This window comes from Chiloscyllium plagiosum, unplaced genomic scaffold (genome assembly GCF_037043375.1).
Source record: "Chiloscyllium plagiosum isolate Xiang-an unplaced genomic scaffold, Cpla_swu_hap1 HiC_scaffold_34, whole genome shotgun sequence".
In the NCBI taxonomy this organism is placed as follows: domain Eukaryota; kingdom Metazoa; phylum Chordata; class Chondrichthyes; order Orectolobiformes; family Hemiscylliidae; genus Chiloscyllium; species Chiloscyllium plagiosum.
This window is the reverse complement of record NW_028270172.1, coordinates 9,632,757-9,652,312: the sequence shown is the minus strand read 5'-3', so window position 1 is coordinate 9,652,312 and position 19,556 is coordinate 9,632,757. Positions and strand designations below refer to the sequence as shown.

The following is a 19,556-nucleotide window of genomic DNA, read 5'->3' as shown; positions in this document are numbered from 1 at the left end:
GTCCCCTGGCTAGGCGACATCATCAGTGCTTGGGAGCCTCCTGCGAAGCGCTTCTTTGATGTTTCCTCCGGTGTTTATAGTGGTCTGTCCCTGCCGCTTCCGGTTGTCAGTTTCAGCTGTCCGCTGTAGTGGTTGGTATATTGGGTCCAGGTCGATGTGTTTGTTGATGGAGTTTGTGGATGAATGCCATGCCTCTAGGAATTCCCTGGCTGTTCTCTGTCTGGCTTCCCTATGATAGTAGTGTTGTCCCAGTCGAATTCATATTGCTTGTTGTCTGCGTGTGTGGCTACTAAGGATAGCTGATTGTGTCGTTTCGTGGCTAGTTGATGTTCATGTATGCGGATTGTTAGCTGTCTTCCTGTTTGTCCTATATAGTGTTTAGTGCAGTCCTTGCATGGTATTTTGTACACTACATTCATCTTGCTCATGTTGGGTATCGGGTCCTTCGTTCTGGTGAGTTGTTGTCTGAGCGTGGCTGTTGGTTTGTGTGCCGTTATGAGTCCTAGGGGTCGCAGTAGTCTGGCAGTCAGTTCAGAGATGCTCCTGTGGCTAGTCCTTTTGGTTGTGGTGTGTCCTCGTTCCGTGGTCTTTCTCTTAGGCATCTGATGAAGTTGCGCGGGTATCCGTTTTTGGCGAATACCTTGTAAAGGTGTTCCTCTTCTTCTTTTTGCAGTCCTGGTGTATTGCAGTGTGTTGTGGCCCTTTTGAATAGTGTCCTGATGCAGCTTCGTTTGTGTGTGTTGGGGTGGTTACTTTCATAGTTTAGGTCTTGGTCTGTGTGTGTGGCTTTCCTGTATACTCTTGTAGTGAATTCTCCGTCAGGTGTTCTCTGTACCATCACGTCTAGGAATGGGAGTTGGCTATCCTTTTCTTCTTCTCTCATGAATCGGATTCCTGTGAGTGTGGCGTTGATGATCCGGTGTGTTTTTTCTATTTCCGTGTTTTTAATGATTACAAACGTGTCATCGACATATCTGACCCAGAGTTTGGGTTGAATTTGTGGTAGGACTGTTTGTTCTAACCTTTGCATAACTGCCTCTGCTATGAGTCCCGAGATTGGTGATCCCATGGGTGTTCCGTTGATTTGTTCGTAAATCTGGTTGTTGAATGTGAAGTGTGTTGTGAGGCACAAGTCCAGTAGTTTAAGTATGCCGTCTTTGTTGATAGGTTCAGCGTCCTGTTTTCTGTTCTGTATGTCCAGTAGATTGGCTATTGTTTCTCTGGCTAGGGTTTTGTCAATCGAAGTGAACAGTGCCGTCACGTCGAATGATATCATGGTTTCTTCTTTGTCTATGTGTATATTTCTGATGATGTCCAAGAATTCCTGTGTTGATTGTATAGAGTGTTTGGATCCACTGACCAGGTGTTTCAGTTTCTGTTGTAGTTCTTTGGCCAGTTTGTATGATGGTGTCCCTGGTAGTGATACTATGGGTCTGAGTGGGATGTCTGGTTTGTGTACTTTAGGTAATCCATAGAATCTGGGGGTGTTGTTGCTTTCCGGTTTCACTCTTTGTAGGTCAGCTCTGGTTATCTGTCCGTTTTTTTGTAGATTCCTTAGTGTGTTATTTATCCTATTGGTGAGTTGATGGGTGGGGTCAAACTCCCTCTTTTGGTAGGTGTTGGTATCTTCAAGTAGTTGTTGTGCTTTTTGGATGTAATCAGATTTATCTAGGATGACCATCATTCTGCCTTTATCTGCTGGTAGTATGATTATGTTCTTATCGTTTCTTAGTGATTTCAGTGCTTCCCTCTCTTTGGTGTTGAGGTTATGTGTTTGTCTTTTCCTTATTATCATAGGTACGACAGTTTGTCTCACTGTTTGTTGTGTCTCTTCTGTCAGTCCATTGTTCCTGAGTGTGCATTCTAGTGCTGCTAGGAAGTCTGCTGTCTTGGCGTCCCTGTGGTTGTAGTTGAGCCCCTTGGCCAGTATTGTTCTTTCCGTGTCTGTGAGCTGTCTGTGGGAGAGGTTTTCAACCCAGGTGTGTGTTGTAGTGTCCTCTTTGTTGTGTGTTAATTTGGCCATTTTTTCTTTTAGTGCCGTTTTTTTGCGGAGTGTAGTCCTGTTCTGTCCTATGGTGACAGCCTGTTCTATGGTCCGGGTCCATTCCTGATTCGTGGTTTTTGAAATTAACGACTTTTGGCGCGCAATTTCATGTCTGTATCTGTGAAGTCAGTTGTGCGCGTCTGTGATCATTACCTGGATCATCCTGAATCCGTTCTGCTGGGTTGTTTCCCTGGCTTGTGGATTGTTGACTGGTGGTCTGTATCTGACACATTGTGGAAGGATTCGATTCTTTCGGCATTCATGCAGGAACCGGAGTTGTTCGTATGTGGCGCTTAGTCGGTGAGCGCAGGATTCCCATTTCCTGGCTTGTCTCAGCGTCTCTCGCCCGTAAGTGTTCAAAGTTTGTGCGAAGATTTGTAGCTCGGGTGCTCGTTGTTGTGGTTCTGTTCGCCGAGCTGGAAGTTTTTCGCCACAAGGTATTCGCCAAAAACGGATACCCGCGCAACCTCATCAGCAGATGCCTAAGAGAAAGACCACGGAACGAGGACACACCACAACCAAAAGGACTAGCCACACTACCATACATCAGGAGCATCTCGGAACTGACTGCCAGACTACTGCGACCCCTAGGACTCATAACGGCACACAAACCAACAGCCACGCTCAGACAACAACTCACCAGAACGAAGGACCCGATACCCAACATGAGCAAGACGAATGTAGTGTACAAAATACCATGCAAGGACTGCACTAAACACTATATAGGACAAACAGGAAGACAGCTAACAATCCGCATACATGAACATCAACTAGCCACGAAACGACACGACCAGCTATCCTTAGTAGCCACACACGCAGACAACAAGCAACATGAATTCGACTGGGACAACACTACTATCATAGGGCAAGCCAGACGGAGAACAGCCAGGGAATTCCTAGAGGCATGGCATTCATCCACAAACTCCATCAACAAACACATCGACCTGGACCCAATATACCAACCACTACAGCGGACAGCTGAAACTGACAACCGGAAGCGGCAGGGACAGACCACTATAAACACCGGAGGAAACATCAAAGAAGCGCTTCGCAGGAGGCTCCCAAGCACTGATGATGTCGCCTAGCCAGGGGACGAAACGTTTGCAACAAAAACTTCCAGCTCGGCGAACAGAACCACAACAACGAGCACCCAAGCTACAAATCTTCGCACAAACTTTGAAATTATACCTTACATAAGTACATTAGGGTCACAAGCCAGAATGCAGAACATAGCGTTACAGCTATAGAAGAGATGCAGAGAAAGACCAACTCCTTTATATTCATTCATAAGTCTGATAACAGCAGGGAAAAGACTGATCTTGAACCTGTTGGTGCATGCTTTCAACTTTTGTATTTTCTGCCTGATGAAAGAGAGCATAACAGGGGTAGCAAGGGTCTTTGATTATGTTGGCTGCTTTCTCAAGGCACTAGGAAGCACAGATAGAGAATGCAAGGAAGGCTGGTTTTGTGATGGACTGGGCTGCATTCACAACTTTCTGTAATTTTTTGCGTTCTTGGGCAGAGCAGATGCTGTACCAAGCTGTGATGCATCTGGGAATAATGCTTTCTGTGGGGCATCTATAAAAATTGGTAAGTGTATTTGTGGATATGCTGAACTTCCTTCGCCTTCAGAGGAAGTAGAGCCATTGTTGTGCTTTCTTGACTGTAGTGTCGACGCGAATGGACCAGGACAGATTGTTGATGATACTTACTCCTAACAACTTGAAGTTCTCGGGCATCTCCACCTCAGCACCATTGATACAAACAGGGGCGTGTCCTCCACTCTGCTTCCTGAAGTTGATGACCAGCTCCTTCGTTTTGCTGACATTGAGGGAGAGATTGTCGTCTTTTCACCATGCCATTAAGCTGTCTCTACCCTGTACTCTGTCTCGTCGTTGTTTGAGATCTGACCCATTACAGCAAATTTGTAAATGAGATTAGAGCTGACTTTGGCCACACAGTTGTGAGTGAATAAGGAATTTAGTAAGGGGCTGGGTAGCTGGGCATGGGTGTTCAGGACTATCATGGAGGAGACTGTCGCTATCCTTATTGATTGCAATCTGAGGTCAGGATGTTGAGGATCCAGTTGCAGAGGGTGGAGCAGAGTTCTCGATCTCTGAGTTTGGAGTTGAGTTTGGTTGAAATTAAGGTATTGAAGTCAGAGCTAACATCAATAAATAGGAGACTGACGTGGGTGTCCTGGTTATCCAGATGTTCTAGAGATTGAGTGTAGGGCCAGGAGATGGCATCTGCCATGGACCTATTGCGACAGTAGGCAAATTATAGTGGATCAAGGAAATCTGGAAGACTGGAATGATATGTGCCATTACTAACCTCTCAAAGCACTTCATAATGATTGATATCAGAGCCACTGGGCGGTAGTCATTAAGGCACATTGCCTGATTTTGCTTTGGCAATGAGATAATAGTGGTTGCCTTGAAGCAAGGGGGAGCCTCACGTCAGAGTAAGGGAAGGTTCAATACGTCTGCAAATACTCCTTCTAGCAGGTCCACGCAGGATCTGACTGCATGGCCAGAGACTCTACCTAGCCCAATCACTTTCCATGGGTTCACTTCCAAGGCCGCTGATCTGACACGTGCAACGATAACTCTGAGTATGATGCACGCAAGGCTGTCGGAGCAGGTGACATTATTTCATTCAACACCATCATAAAGTGCAATATGCTTATCGAGTAGGTATGCATTGCTGTCAGTGATTCTTACCAGATTTCACTTTGTAGCCTGTTATATCGTGTTAGCCTTGCTACAGGCAACATATTCGTGTGATTAGCATGGGACTCCAGTTCAGTCTGGTATTGTCACCTGATATCCCTGATGGCTTTGCGAAGATCATAATTAAGACATAATTTGAGCTGGGAACAGATTCTCACAGGTGGTTGTACAACTAAATATTCTGACCACAGTGAAACTGCTGCTGAATTCATTGATGCTTCTGCCCTCAGAAGGCAGATAAATAACTTACTGCATTTGACATCATGGTAAACTAAACTTTATTTCATCAAAACATTGAGTGTTCTGTTCCCATGCTTTCTGATCTACTTTGACTTCTAGTCAAGCAACATCTTGGATTTTAAACTTAATTTTCTTCACAAGTTTTCAAATCCCTTCAATGGGTTGACTCTATATGTGTAATTTCCTCCAACCCCAATCACCTGAGATGTCTGATCTTTTCCCATTCTGGCCTCTTACGCATTCAAAGTTGGTGGTCAAGTCTTTTGTTATCTAGACCCCAAGCTTTGCAATTCCCTCTCTCTCCCTTTCTACCTCGCTACTTTCCTTTACAAAACTTAAGATTTTTCATTTTTGTTCAACGCTTTTGACATCTGATCTATATCTTACATGACTTGGCATTAAACTTTATTTCATAAAGATCCTATAAAGTTCTTGACATTTTGTGGTGTGAACGAACTACATAAAGAAAAGCTCCTGAAAACAACTTGCACACGTTTTCAAAAAACAGTGCTGGGAATTTTATGGGCTTTCTCTTGTTTCGTCGTTTACACTGCAAGCTTGAAGAATATCACATGAGAACAGTCCTACTGATACTTGTTACTAATTTGGGGAAAACCCCAATTAGGTTTCTGTCATAAATTTCCATGTTTCTAACTGTCATATGCAGGCTTCCATATGCTATTAGGCAGGTTAAGTTGGAACTTTATGTCAAAATTGGCAATAGTACTGCTTGGGAAAGCACAGCAGGTCAGGCAGCATTCGAGGAGCAGGAAAAATCGACGTTTCAGCCAAAAGCCCTTCATCAGCCATTCCTGATGAAGGGCTTTTGCCCGAAACGTTGATTTTCCTGCTCCTTCAATACTGCCTGACCTGCTGTACTTTTCCAGCACTACTCTGATCTAAATTCTGGTTTCCAGCATCTGCAGTCCCCACTTTTGCCTAATAGTACTGCTTGCCTAAATTAAGATTTTTCATCAAGAATGAAACAAAATTCATGTTTATAATGACAGCATTTTCATCTGAAACTCTGATCTGAGATTTGAGCTTGTAATCTAGGATGACAATTGAGTGCAGTGCTATTAGAGGGTCTGCCCTCTACATTAGGGAGGGCCCATTTACCAGTTCAGCACTTACAAAAAAATTTGCAGCATGAATAGAAGATCAGGGTAGTTCTTCAGATATATAGCCCCCCAGTCAAAACTGAAGGTTTTGTTAATCATTCATATGCTGTAGAAGTGGCAGATATATCCTCTCCCTAATTGTGCTTAAAATAGAGGACATGAAATAAATTCCAATATTAGCTGTAAATCAGAAGATGGAAGGGAGCAATGAACTTAGTAAAACTACTATTTAATATATAATAAATGGCCAGAGTTTGAATATTCTCTGGTAAGTACATATGCCTGATAACTATTTGGAACAGATTTGGTGGATGCATGCATTACTACAAGATAGCTACTATTAATAGAACAGAAGTCCTATCAGCTTCTATGAAAAAGTAAAAGCAACTACTTACAAGGCTGCAATTTTTGAGTACAAAGGTGGAAAGTGGAAGAAAACTATATTGATGAAATAAACTGCATGATACAAGTTACTGCTCCACACAGATGTGATGACAAGACAAGAAAATCTTCATTCTAAAGGCCAGCAAATCTTATTTAAATTGAATCTGCCCACATATAGGTGAAAACTTGAATACAAGTTTAAATATTCAATTTATTTTAAAAGACAGCGAGATACAGGATAACTCCTGCTGCAGCATTGCAAACTGCTACCCAAAACTGCAAAGACTTAACAAGGATTTCAAATCAGTTTATTTAAAAGGGGTTTAGGCACTTTCATGCAGTTAAAGGTTACATTCTTGATTTAGAAAATGTTTAAATTGAATCATAACTTCTTTTGAGTACTTGCAGATGTAAAATCATCATAGCTGAGCTAGTTACCAGAGGTCTGTATTTCTCAAAATAAAACAAAAGAATTGAGAATGCTGGCAATCTGGAAATAAAAACAAATTGTGGTGGAAACTCAGCACATCTGGCAGCTCTGTAGAGAGAAAGCAGAGTTATCATTTCCAGTCCAGTGACCCTTGTGCTGTTCTATAGATGGGTCACTGGACTGGAAACGTTAATGACTTTGATTCATATTCCCCATGTCCTTGAATTTCCTTCCTAAACCCCTGAAGACTGCCACTTCTCTCTCTTCACATTTACTATTTCCCTTTGACTACATCTTTGACCAAGCTTTTGGTCACCTTGCCAATAACGGATTATTTCATGCAGCACACACTTTAAACTTTCATATTTGCTGCACAAGTTGCTCTTGTTGCATGTCTGCTAATAGATACAGCTTATTAACCTCATAACCAAAAGCATCGGCAGCATAGATTCAGGTAATTGTAGATCCCCATGATATTTACAAACACCACAGAACATTGAGCAAACATGCTCAAGTCATGTCAGTTGTAATGGCTAATTAGCCTAGAAAAAAAAAGTTCCCTGGGGACTATATTAGCTCAAAGGAAGAGAGAGTCAGTTTGCATCTCTGAATAACTTTCAGAACCAAGAAATGTGCACCTGACTTTGATTAGAAGTATCTAGAAAGTTTATGAAAATGTAACATTTTCACTCAGTTTCAGCAAAAAAACAAATTCTTCAGTCAAAACTGACTGGATTTGATAATATATATTGGAAACTAAGTTCTAAATTTTTGATTTTTTTTTACCCACTTTAAAATGATGTGCCAAATGACAATTATTTTATATAATAGAATGAAAGATAGCATATGATAACAAAGAAAATTACAACACAGCAATAGGCCCTTCGGCTCCTCAAGCCTGCGCCGATCCAGATTCTCTATCTAAATCTGTCGCCTATTTTCTAAGGATCTATATCCCTCTGCTCCCCGCTCATTTGTGTATCTAGATACACCTTAATTGATGCAATCGAGCCCGCCTCTACCACCTCTGCTGGCATCTCTTTCCAGGTACCCACCACCCTGTGCATAAAGAACCTTCCACGCATATCTCGCATAAACTTTTTCCCTCTCACCTTGAACTTGTGACCGGGTAATTAAGTTCCCCACTCTGGGAAAAAGCTTCTTGCTATCCACCCTGCCTATATCTCTCATAATTTTGTAGACCACAATCAGGTCCCCCCCCTCCCCAACCTCTACCTATCTAATGAAAATAATCCTAATCTCCTCAACGTCTCTTCATAGCTAGCATCCTCCATGCCAAGCAACATCCTGGTGAACCTCCTCTCCAAAGCATCCACATGCTTTTGGTAATGGGGCAATCAGAACTGTATGCAGTATTCCAAATGTGGCCAAACCAACGTCCTATACAAATGTAACATGACCTGCCAATCTTCTACTCAATTAAAGAAAGCATGCTGTATCCTTTTTGACCCTTTTATTGACCTGTGTTGCAACCTTCTGGGTACAATGGACCTGAACACCCTGTTGTCTCTGTACACCCAGATGTCTCTGTACATTAAATTTTCCCCCGGCCTTTTCCATTTAGCACATAGCTCACATTGCTACATTCCCAGAAGCATTTTTTGCTTAAAATGTAGTTATAGACAATGAAAAGCTACTTAAACTGATGTAACTAAAAGGGAAGTTAGGCTTCATAAGGCACTGGTGAGACCACATCCAGAGTACCATGCATAGTACTGGCTACCTTATTCAAGGAAGGATATAAAAGCATTGGAGTTCAGAGAAGATTTACCACACTAATACCTTAAATGGTCTGGTTATCTTATGAGGAAAGATTGGAGTTAAGAGTAGGAAGTGACTTGATTAAAACCCATAAGATCTTGAGGTATCTTGAGAGGGTGAACATGGAGAGGATGTTTCCTCTAGTGAGAGAATGTCGAACCAGGATATCACTATTTAAAAATCAGAAGCCTCCAATTTAAAACAGGAATTAGGCCAAACTTTGTCTCCCAGGCCCAAGTATCTTCCTGAAAAGATCATGGAAACCAAGTTCTTCAAAATTTTTAACAGAGGGAGATTTTTGTCAATCAAGGATGTTTCAGTTATCAGGGTAGGTGAGAATGTGGGTTTGAGGTTACAATCAGATCAACTCTGATCTTACTGAATGGCAGAATAGGCTTTACAGACTAAATGGCTTTCTACTGTTCCTAATTCATCTGCTTATATATAATCTGCAATACTTAAATATATTTGGAAAATATTAGCAGTGGAAGAGAAAGAGAAGGAAGGAGCCAGTGGGGAAATAGTGACTGAAATAATTTGCTTACTTTTCAGATTGCATAGAAGCATATGCATAATTAGAAATATCTTTACTTAACCATGTATTTAACCAAATGGTTTATTACAACACTTGCAAGCAGCAGACAGACTAACACAAAGTAAAAGCTACCAGGGAAGATTTCCAAGATGGTTTAGAACGTGTTCTATTAAAAAAAACACAGGCTTGAGTTACTAATCTACTATTAATTAATTTGTGTTTTAAGAGTACAAACCATACTTAAATGCAGTCAAACAAAAGTGCCATGATTGTTTGATAAACAAGTGGTATTGCAAATCTATACTGCAATACCATCTAAAACATGGGGCCAACGTGGAGAATTTTCTCAGATAGGAGCTATTGAATTAAGAATACAGAGCTGAGTGCAACCTTGCATGTTGCCTTGGGAACACTGGACTGGTCACAGGAAGTAGTATGGTCTTCAAAGCGATCTTTCATTTAAAATTTCAGGTTGTTAACAGTGCTGGTCTTAACTGTCAAATGCGAAGCTCTTTTAAAACACAATCAACTGCATTTTGATTTACATGAATGGTTTTAAAAACTAAAGAAGCTTAAACAAAAAGATTGATACAAGAAAAGCATTAATGCTGATATCAGAAATGAGAGAATCATCAAATTAAAGTCATGCAGAGACAGAAAATACAATTAAGAATTATTCCCAATGGTTGTTCATTTTGTTGTAGTTTTCACAGGAATATTACACCACTCAACTGACAAAATACTGGTGACTACATCAGCATAATCATCTTGTAATATAACAAGAACATTACAAATCTCAAGAGTGCCACTACTAAACCAAGGAAAAAGCACATCATCTTCCTTCTCCATTTGTAGAAGTACACATTTTATACTCCCTAATTCCAGATGATTCAGATTTTAATTGCAGTACACTTGCCCAACTACTTTTTCACTGTCTTTAGGTAAAAACAAATGACACTAATATCTGGTAGATAGAACAATGTTAAAATTTCATTTGTTTACATCCATACCTTGATATGAAAAATAGTACAATATGGTCACGAAATTTCCATATGTGTACACAAAATGCAAATGTTCAGTGATTTGCACACAAAAGTGAATTGTATAGCATAAAATTAGCACATTATCCAACTCACTGAAATGAATATATTTGAAATAAATCATATAATCTTGCAAGCACTCGGCGCGAAAGCAACAAGATCAGGTGTATCCCAGAACTTTGTGGGAAACTAGGGAATTCATAGAATCCCTACAGTTTGGAAACAGGCCCTTTGACCCAACAAGTCCACACAGACCGTCTGAAGAGTAACCCACCCAGACCCATTCCCCTACTATTCTACATTATCCTAGACTAATGCACCTAATCTCCACATCCCTGAACATTATGGGCAATTTCGCTTGGCCAGTTCACCTGATCTGCACACCTTTGGATTGTGGGAGGAGACCGGAGCACCTGAAGGAAACTGATGCAAACTCCACATAGTCACCCAAGGTGGGAATTGAACCCAGGTCCCTAGCAACTGTGAGGCAACAGTGCTAACCACTGAGCCACTATGCCACCCCAATTGATTTCTGGGTTCCATGCTGAGATATTTGTATCATAGGTAGCCAGTAATATGGTGCTAGAAGACTGAAGGTTGGCTAATGTGGTGCCATTATTTAAGAAAGATGTTAAGGTAAAGCCAGGGAATGATAGACCAGTAAGCCTGACGTCAATGGTAGGTAGGAGAAAGTGAGGACTGCAGATGCTGGAGATCAGAGCTGAAAATGTGTTGCTGGAAAAGCGCAGGTCAGGCAGCATCCAAGGAGCAGGAGAATTGACGTTTCGGGCATAAGCCCTTCTTCAGGAATGAGGACACACTTTCCTCATTCCTGAAGAAGGGCTTATGCCCGAAACGTCGATTCTCCTGCTCCTTGGATGCTGCCTGACATGCTGCACTTTTCCAGCAACACATTTTCAGCATCAATGGTAGGCAAGTTGTTGGAAGGGATTCTGAGGGACAGGATTTACCAGTATTTGGAAAGGCAAGGACTGATTAGGGATAGTCAATATGGCTTTGTGCATAGTAGATCATGTCTCACAAATTTGTTTGTTTTTTGAAGAGATGACAAAAAATACTGATGAAGACAGAGCGGTGGTCTTTGTCTATAAGGTCTTCAGTAAGGTGACCAACAAGGTTCTACATGGTAGACTCGTGAGCAAGGTGAGATCGCATGAAATCCAAAGACAGCTAACCAACTGGATACAAAATTGGCTTGGGTAGGAGACACAGGGTGGTGGAGGGTTGCTTTTCTGATAGGAGGCTTGTGCCAGCAGTGTGCTAGAAGGATCGGTGCTGGGTCCGCTGCTTTTTTTCATTTACATAAATGATTTGGATGTGAATATAGGAGGAATGGTTAGTAGGTTTGCAGACAACACCAAAATTGATGGTACAATGGACAGTGAAGGAGATTATTTCAGAGTACACGGATATGGGGTCCAAAGTTATCTCAGATGGACCGAGGAGTGGCAGTTGGAGTTGAATTTAGATAAGTGTGAGGTGTTGCATTTTGGTAAGGCATAGGCAAAAGTGAGGACTGCAGATACTGGAGATCAGAGTTTCGATCAGAGTGGTGCTAGAAAAGCACAGCAGGTCAGGCAGCATCTGAGGAGCAGGAAAAATCGACGTTTCGGGCAAAAGCCCTTCATCAGGAATAGAGGCAGGAAGCCTCCAGGGTGGAGAAACAATGGGGGGTTGAAGCTGGGGAGAAGGTAGCAAAGAGTACAATGAGTACAATAGGTGAATGGGGGTGGGGATGGAGGTGATAGGTCAGAGAGGAGGATGGAGCAGATAAGTGGGAAGGGAGATTGGCAGGGAGGACAGGTCACGAGGACAGTGCTGAGCTGGAAGGTTGGAACAGGGGTAAGGGGGGGGGGGGGGGGGAAATGAGGAAACTGGTGAAGTCCACATTGATACCCTGGGGTTGAAGTGTTCCAAGGTGGAGAATAAGGCTTTCTTCCTCCAAGCGTCAGGTGGTGAGGGAGCGGCAGTGGAGGAGGCCCAGGACCTGCACGCTCTCAGCATTGTGGGAGGGGGAGTTGAAATGTTGGGCCACGGGGCTGTGAGGTTGATTGGTGCGGGTGGCCCAGAGATGTTCCCTGAAGCGCTCTGCTAGAAGGCATCCAGTCTCCCCAATGTAGAGGGGACCGCATCGGGAGAAACAGATACAATAAATGACATTGGTGGGTGTGCAGGTGAAACTTTGATGGATGTGGAAGGCTCCTTTGGGGCGTTGGATGGTGGTGAGGGAGGAGGTGTGGACGCAGGTTTTGCAATTCCTGCAGTGGCAGAGGAGGGTGCCAGAACAGGAGGGTGGTTTGTTGGGGGGTGTGGACCTGACCAAATAGTCACAGAGGGAACTGACTTTGCAGAAAGCTGAAAGGGGTGGGGAGGGAAATATATCCCTGGTGGTGGGGTCAGTTTGGAGGTGGCGGAAATGTCGGTGGATGATATGGTTAATGTGAAGGTTGGTAGGGTGGAAAGTGAGGACCAGGGGTGTTCTGTCCTTGTTACGGTAGGAGGGGTGGGGTTTGAGGGTGGAGGTGCAGGATGTGGATGAGATGCGTTGGAGGGCATCTTCAACCACGTGATAAGGGAAATTACAGTCTCTAAAGAAGAGGCCATTTGGTCTCTTCTGTGGCGGAACTGGTCCTCCTGGGAGCAGATACGGCAGAGACGGAGGAATTGGGAATATGGGATGGCATTTTCGCAGGACATGGGATGGGAAGAGGTGTAATCCAGGTAGCTGTGGGAGTCAGTGGGTTTGTAAAAGAAGTGTCAAGTCGGTCGTCATTAATGGAGATGGAGTGGTCCAGGAAGGGGATGAAGGTATCAGAGATGGTCCAGGTGAATTTAAGGTCAGAGCAGAATGTGTTGATGAAGTTGATGAATTGCTCAACCTCCTCGCGGGAGCCCAAGGAGGCACCGATGCAGTCATCAATGTAGCGGAGGAAGAGGCGGGGAGTGGTGCCGGTGTAACTACAGAAGATGGACTGTTTTACATAGCTGACAAGGAGACAGGCATTGCTGGGGCCCATATAGGTACCTATAGCTACCCCTTTGGTCTGGAGGAAGTGGGAGGATTCGAAGGAGAAATTTTTTAAGGGTGAGGACCAGTTCATCCAAACGAATGAGTGTGTCGGTGGAAGGGTATTGTTGGGGACGTTGGGAGAGGAAGAAACGGAGGGCTTGGAGGCCCTGGTCATGGCAGATGGAGGTGTAGAGGGATTGAATGTCCATGGTGAAAATGAAGCATTGGGGGCCAGGGAAACAGAAGCCTTGGAGGAGGTGGAGGGCGTGAATGGTGTCTCGAACGTATGTGGGGAGTTCCTGGACTAGAGAGAAATAGAACAATGTCGAGGTAGGTGGAGATGAGTTCGGTGGGGCAGGAGCAGGCTGAGACAATGGGTCGGCCAGTGTGGTTAGGCTTGTGGATCTTGGGAAGGAGGTAGAATCGGGCGGTGCAGGGTTTCCGGACTGAGGTTGGAAGCTGTATAAAGAAAGTTACTGAAGGAATGAAGCGCCGGGCAGCACTTGCAGTTAACTGGATGCGAAGATGCGATCAGACGGATTTCAAGGAAATCAAAGTAGCTACTGAACTAAAGCCAGAGCTAATGCCTTTTGGTAAGGTATATCAGGGCAGGACATGTACACTGTACACTTGTAGGGTCCTGGGGTGTGTTGCCAAACAAAGATGCCTAGAGGTGCTGGTTCATAGTTCGTTGAAAGTGGAGTCACAGGGAAACAGGGTAGTGAAGGTGTTAGTATGCATGCCTTCATTGTCCAGTGCATTGAGTACAGGAATTGGAATGTCAGGTTAAATACACTTATTCAGCCACTTTTGGAATACTGCATTCAATTCTGGTCTCCTTGCTATAGGAAGGATGTTGTGAAATTTGAAAGGGTTCAGAAAAGATTTACAAGGACCTTGCCACAGTTGGATGGTTTAAGCTATAGGAAGAGGCTGAAATGGCTGGGGACTTTTTCCCCTGTAGAGTTGGAGGCTGAGGGGTGACCTTATAGAGGTTTATAAAATCATGAGGGGAATAGACTGGGTGAATAGGCAAGGTCTTTTTCACAGGATAGGAGAGTCCAAAACTAGAGGGCTTAGGTTTAAGGTGAGAGGGGAAAGATCTAAATAGGTCCTAAGGGGCAACTTTTTCACAAAGTGGTTGGTGCATGTACAAAATGGACTGCTGGAGGTGGTGGTGGATGCTGGTACAATTACAATATTTAAAAGGCATCTGGATGGATATATGAATAGGAAGGGTTTAGAGGGATATGGGCCAAATGCTGGCAAATGGGACTAGATTAATTTAGGACATCTGGTCAACGTGGACAAGTTGGACCAAAGGGTCTGTTTCCATGCTACACATCTCTATAACTCCATGACTGTGAATACTTAAATATCCATTGAGTAACAAATAGTATTTTCACATTACCACAAGTGTAATTGCAAACAATGTTATATAACACAGCTAAAAATCACAACACCAGGATATAGTTCAACAGGTTGACTTGGAAGCACTAGCTTTCGGAGCACTGCTCCTTCATCGGGTGGTTGACAACCAACCGATGTTTAACTTTATACACCCCAGTCCAACACCAGCACCTCCAAATTATATAAATAGCATTTTATTGAAATAATAGATAAATACCACATGAGAGTTATTTATGATGTTGCAGTTGCCTGTATATCTTCACCCTTTGCAGGTTTTAGTGGAATTTTTAATGACATTTTTTAATTATTGAGCACTTTATAAGATTCAAACTCAGGACCAAAAAAGGTCCTTAAACAGGTAGATAGCACTAATACAACACACAAAATAAAAGAAAAATTCCAGACAAAAAAAACATGTTCATCTAGCTTACATTCTGTCATCCTAGAAGTTCCATGGTGCAGCAATAATAGATTAATTGATAGAGTAATGACTATAGGAATCAGTCTACAAGAGACCTAAACACAAGGCCAAGAAGATCCCAAGTGGTAGAGAACCAAGGTCACTTGTTCTCGCAAGCATGCTGCACTCACCGCATATCAGGTCTCAAACCTCTCAATTCTGTACCCAAAATTTAATTTTTGGAAGTAAAATCAACTCACATTTGAATATATCTTTACTAACTGCTCCTTAGGGAATGTGTTCTATGGGTTAACCACTCAGTCACTGAAATATTGGTTAGACTACACTGAAAGAACCCCATTTAAAATGAAATGTGTTTCTTGCTGTCCTACTGGTCTGCAGTCAGGCACACACATCTGTTCAGGTAAATAATAATTCAGATAACCCACTCTGTATTGGTTTAAATGCCATTTCATATTAAACCAAAATGACCTAAAATTATAATTGATGTAGTATAATAAAATAATTACTAAACCTATTGAGCGCTCAAGGCTTTGATAGATATGTGGACATTTTTTTCCCCCACACATGTTCCTTGGCATTTCAGAAGAAAGAAAGAAAGATATACCCATATGCCCTTGGAAGAGCTATACAGAGAATTCCTACAGTGCGGAAAGAGACCATTTGACCCATCAAGTCTGTACTAACCCTCCAAAGAGTATCTCACCCAGGTCCACAACCCCACCCCCTCCCATTACCCCTATTTACAATGTCTAATCCACCTTTTGAAAGAAATGTTATAATTACACATGAAAATTATGTACAAGAACTGTTCAGAAGTTTAACCAAATTTGATTAATTTGTATTTAGATGAATAATGTGAATTTTTTTCAACATTGCATTATTAGTTAGTTGAAGTTATATAGCATCTTTAACATGGGCGATTATTTTGCTACAAATGGTGTGCAAGGATATGGGGAAAAAGGCAGGAGATTGGCACTAGGTAACAGAACATATGCTGGCACAATGGGCCAAATGGCCTTTTTCTGAATCTCTACTTCTATTGTGATACTGGTGCAGTTATAGGGCATGATCGGCCAAACTGAAATATTCTTCTTATGCTCTATCATGAAAAAGCCAAGTATGCAAAAAGATTAGTTCAATAACATTACACATTAATCACTTTAATTGCTTTCAGAGAATATTCTGCAAGCAACATACGGCACAAATTATAAATATTGCGAATAAACCTGATACAAATACAAAAGGAGATTGTCATGTTATCATGAAAAGCACAAGATCATTGATCACGTAGTGGAAGTGTTATTTTACATTGGGAAGAACAAAATAACCATCTGTAATGACAATAAAGCTCATAGTAGTCACCACTGTAGTCAGCTATCGTCAGCACTAGCACCTTTTGTGTAGCATATTCTGGAAGTGAGTCAAGCAGTTTCACTGCATTATTTAAACCCTTAACAGAAACAGCATTATGCACTAAAAAACAAACATTCAAAGCACTCTTGAATGCCAATCCAACTACACAAACATAAAAGAAGCAACACATTCAAATGAAAAGTATGCAGAGAGAAATATAACGTTCTCCTTGGATTTGATGGCGGTCTTAATTCACTTGCACAGGAACAACATACATCCAACTCATGCCATAATCAGTGCCATGTTCTTTTGAAAAACTTGAGTTATAGTATTCAATACCTATTAAAATACGTTAATGCTGTATTTAAAGCATTTTGTTCACGTCAATTGAACAATTTATAAACTACTCACTGCTGGTACTTTTAAAATCACTGTAGGTAATATTATAAATATGGGAAACACAAGTTCTCACCTTTCTGCCATTTGTAGACTATTATAATTTCACTTTTCCCACCTGAAAGAATGATTTACAGATATTATCTAAAAAAAAGTGGTTCCCAAAACTTTTCTCACGGCGACCCTATTTTAAGGCTGGAAATTGTCATACCAGTCAGTGAGAAATGAGAGCATGGGGTCCTACGAAAGCAGAGGTAGAGCTGCTATATCTCCATCAAAGTTCAATAGTAGTCATTACTACCTCAGAGCTTGAGACTCCTTTGGGATCTCACTCCCCACTTTGTCTAGTCTAAAAGATAGGTAACCAAACTAAGTCACTGCAGCCAAACAAACATCTGTTTCTACCACTTTCTTTTCTTTCAATAAAGAAATATTTGTTGTTTTAAAATTCTAAACCATCACTGAATATTTTTACTATATCTGCAATGATGTTTCTCAGCATATGTCAGAGTACATCAGGAAAATGTTTAGTGCTTAAAGTAAATCCATAAAAGTTATTGATTTTAAGATTGCTAACTGGTAGCATTCCAATTCTGTTTTGGTAAAGCAAGTTCAGAGCTAAAAATCAATGATCACCTAAAGGTCATACCTGCATAAAATCGAATCAGACAGCCAATTTCAACATCCATTCCCTCCTCCTGCACCCTACAAGGATCTTTGAATCCCAGTTTAAAGAGGTACTCATTTTGTATTTCAAGTGGGTTTTCATGTGGCTCCAGCCTCCTGGTAGTTTCACCATGAAGTTGCACATAAACCACTGATGTGAGCAAACCATCAGTCACCTGCATTCCCAAAGTGTCAGGGTTTGAAGACTTCAGCCGGCTTTCACTAGTAAGGGAATCACTCCTCATTTCAGATCTGTCCACACATTCTCCCATGACCATAGTGTCAGTTATGGTATTGCTATTTACATTTTCATTATTTGCCATGCTGCTGTCCAGTGAAGGTCTAGCAACAGTGTCCAATGCCATCGATTTAAAAGAATTGTTTGACGATTTCAGTTGATTGGTATTATTATTCAATGAAGACCTGAGCCTGTTAATTTCAGTATCAGATTTTGGTCCATCTCTGACAATGACTGGTGCCAAGTACACTTGCCTGTCACTCGTATTTACTTCTTTTTGTGTGGCATTCTGGTTATCCAGTGAAGTCTCTAACCTGGCAAGGATGGTATTAGCTTTGTCATACCGGACAATATCAGTATTTGAGTGTTGGCCAACACTGGCAGCAGTGCCTAATGTCAATCTCAGTTTTCCGTGAGCAGCCAAGCACACACGTGCTTGCTTCTTAGCAGCAATATTTGACGATCTGGTGTTCGATGTCTCGGTTTGTCTTGACCTGACCGAAGAGCCCAGTCCTGGCTTGGCACCGATGCTCCTCGACATCCCCAATCTGGCACCGCCAGCGTTGTCCAAAGGGGTCAAGTTGGCCACGCCCGCACCATTTGCCTTTGGTATACTCCCTGCCCCTGTGCGGCCAGAGTGCAGCAACCTGGCAGCGACCTCGGCCGCGGTGGTGTCCAGGGTGCAGATGACAGGTCTCAGATAGGAGGACATGTGCCTATCGTACAGATGCAGGCAGCCCCTCTGCACATCGGCTCGGACCCACTCCCGGTCGGCTGCCGTCAACTTGGTGACCGGCATCTTCCTGCGGTCCAAGCTGCGGCCCTGGCCACAGGAAGGGGCGGCGGCGGCGGCGACGGCCGAGAGGTTCCTCCTCAGTCTCCTCCTGGACAGCAGCGAGTTGGAGTTGTTGTTCCAGCTGCGGTTACCAGGCTTGGGCTGAGGGTGCAAGGTGGCTACGGCAGGGGAAGGCGGCAGCATTTGCCCTGATCCGCTGCACCCACCTCCCCCTTCCCTGCAGGAATCCAGTCGCTGCACCTCCTCGGCGCTCACAGTACTGCCGCCGCCGCCGTTCACTTTAACACTTTTACACCTCGACACAGCCGAGCGCTCCCTCTGGAGATCGCGAACCAACGCGGCTTCCATGTTCCCCAAGACAGTTTTGTAGTTGCTGTTTTCCACACGCACAATACACGTGAAAAAAAAGGAATCGAAAGATTATTTTATCAATAGCCAGTCCGAAATATTTGTCTTCTCCTTGATTTCGGGGCCTAATGATAACATTTTGGGAGTGTCATTGGCTTTTCCCTCCCTCAGTGGCTCCAGCTTCCAATCGCCATTAGCGAGCTGGAAATGCTCGAGCGCGGTCGAACGACAATAAGCAGGAGAGGGCGGGTTCAGCCTCATCAACAATTCAGACTCCGCCCCCTCAACAAACCCCGCCCTCTCCCCATCCCCTTGAACCAACCCCTCCCTCACGCCACCCACTCCCCTTAAACCCAACCTACCCTCCACTATAAAACAACCCCTCCCCTTAAACCCAACCTACCCTCCAATATAAACCAACCAGCTAGCCACAAAAAGACACGACCCCCTCTCCCTCATAGCCCTACACACGGATGAAAAAAAACACCATTTTGACTTGGACAACACATCTATCCTGGGACAGGCTAAGCAAAGACATGCCAGAGAATTCCTAGAGGCCTGGCACTCCAACCACAACGCCATAAAC

The 19,556-nt window shown here is 43.0% G+C and overlaps 1 protein-coding gene across 1 annotated transcript in view; it reads right to left on the bottom strand.

Annotated features, from left to right (window-relative positions):
* Positions 1–19,195, bottom strand: part of phlpp1 (PH domain and leucine rich repeat protein phosphatase 1) — a 207,600-nt gene extending 188,405 nt beyond the window's left edge. Inside the window, exon 1 of the mRNA XM_043719602.2 lies at positions 17,572–19,195. Coding sequence (XP_043575537.2) covers positions 17,572–18,970 — 1,399 coding nt within the window. The 5' untranslated portion in view covers positions 18,971–19,195. The remainder of the gene's footprint in view (positions 1–17,571) is intronic.
* Between the last annotated feature and the right edge of the window lie 361 nt (positions 19,196–19,556).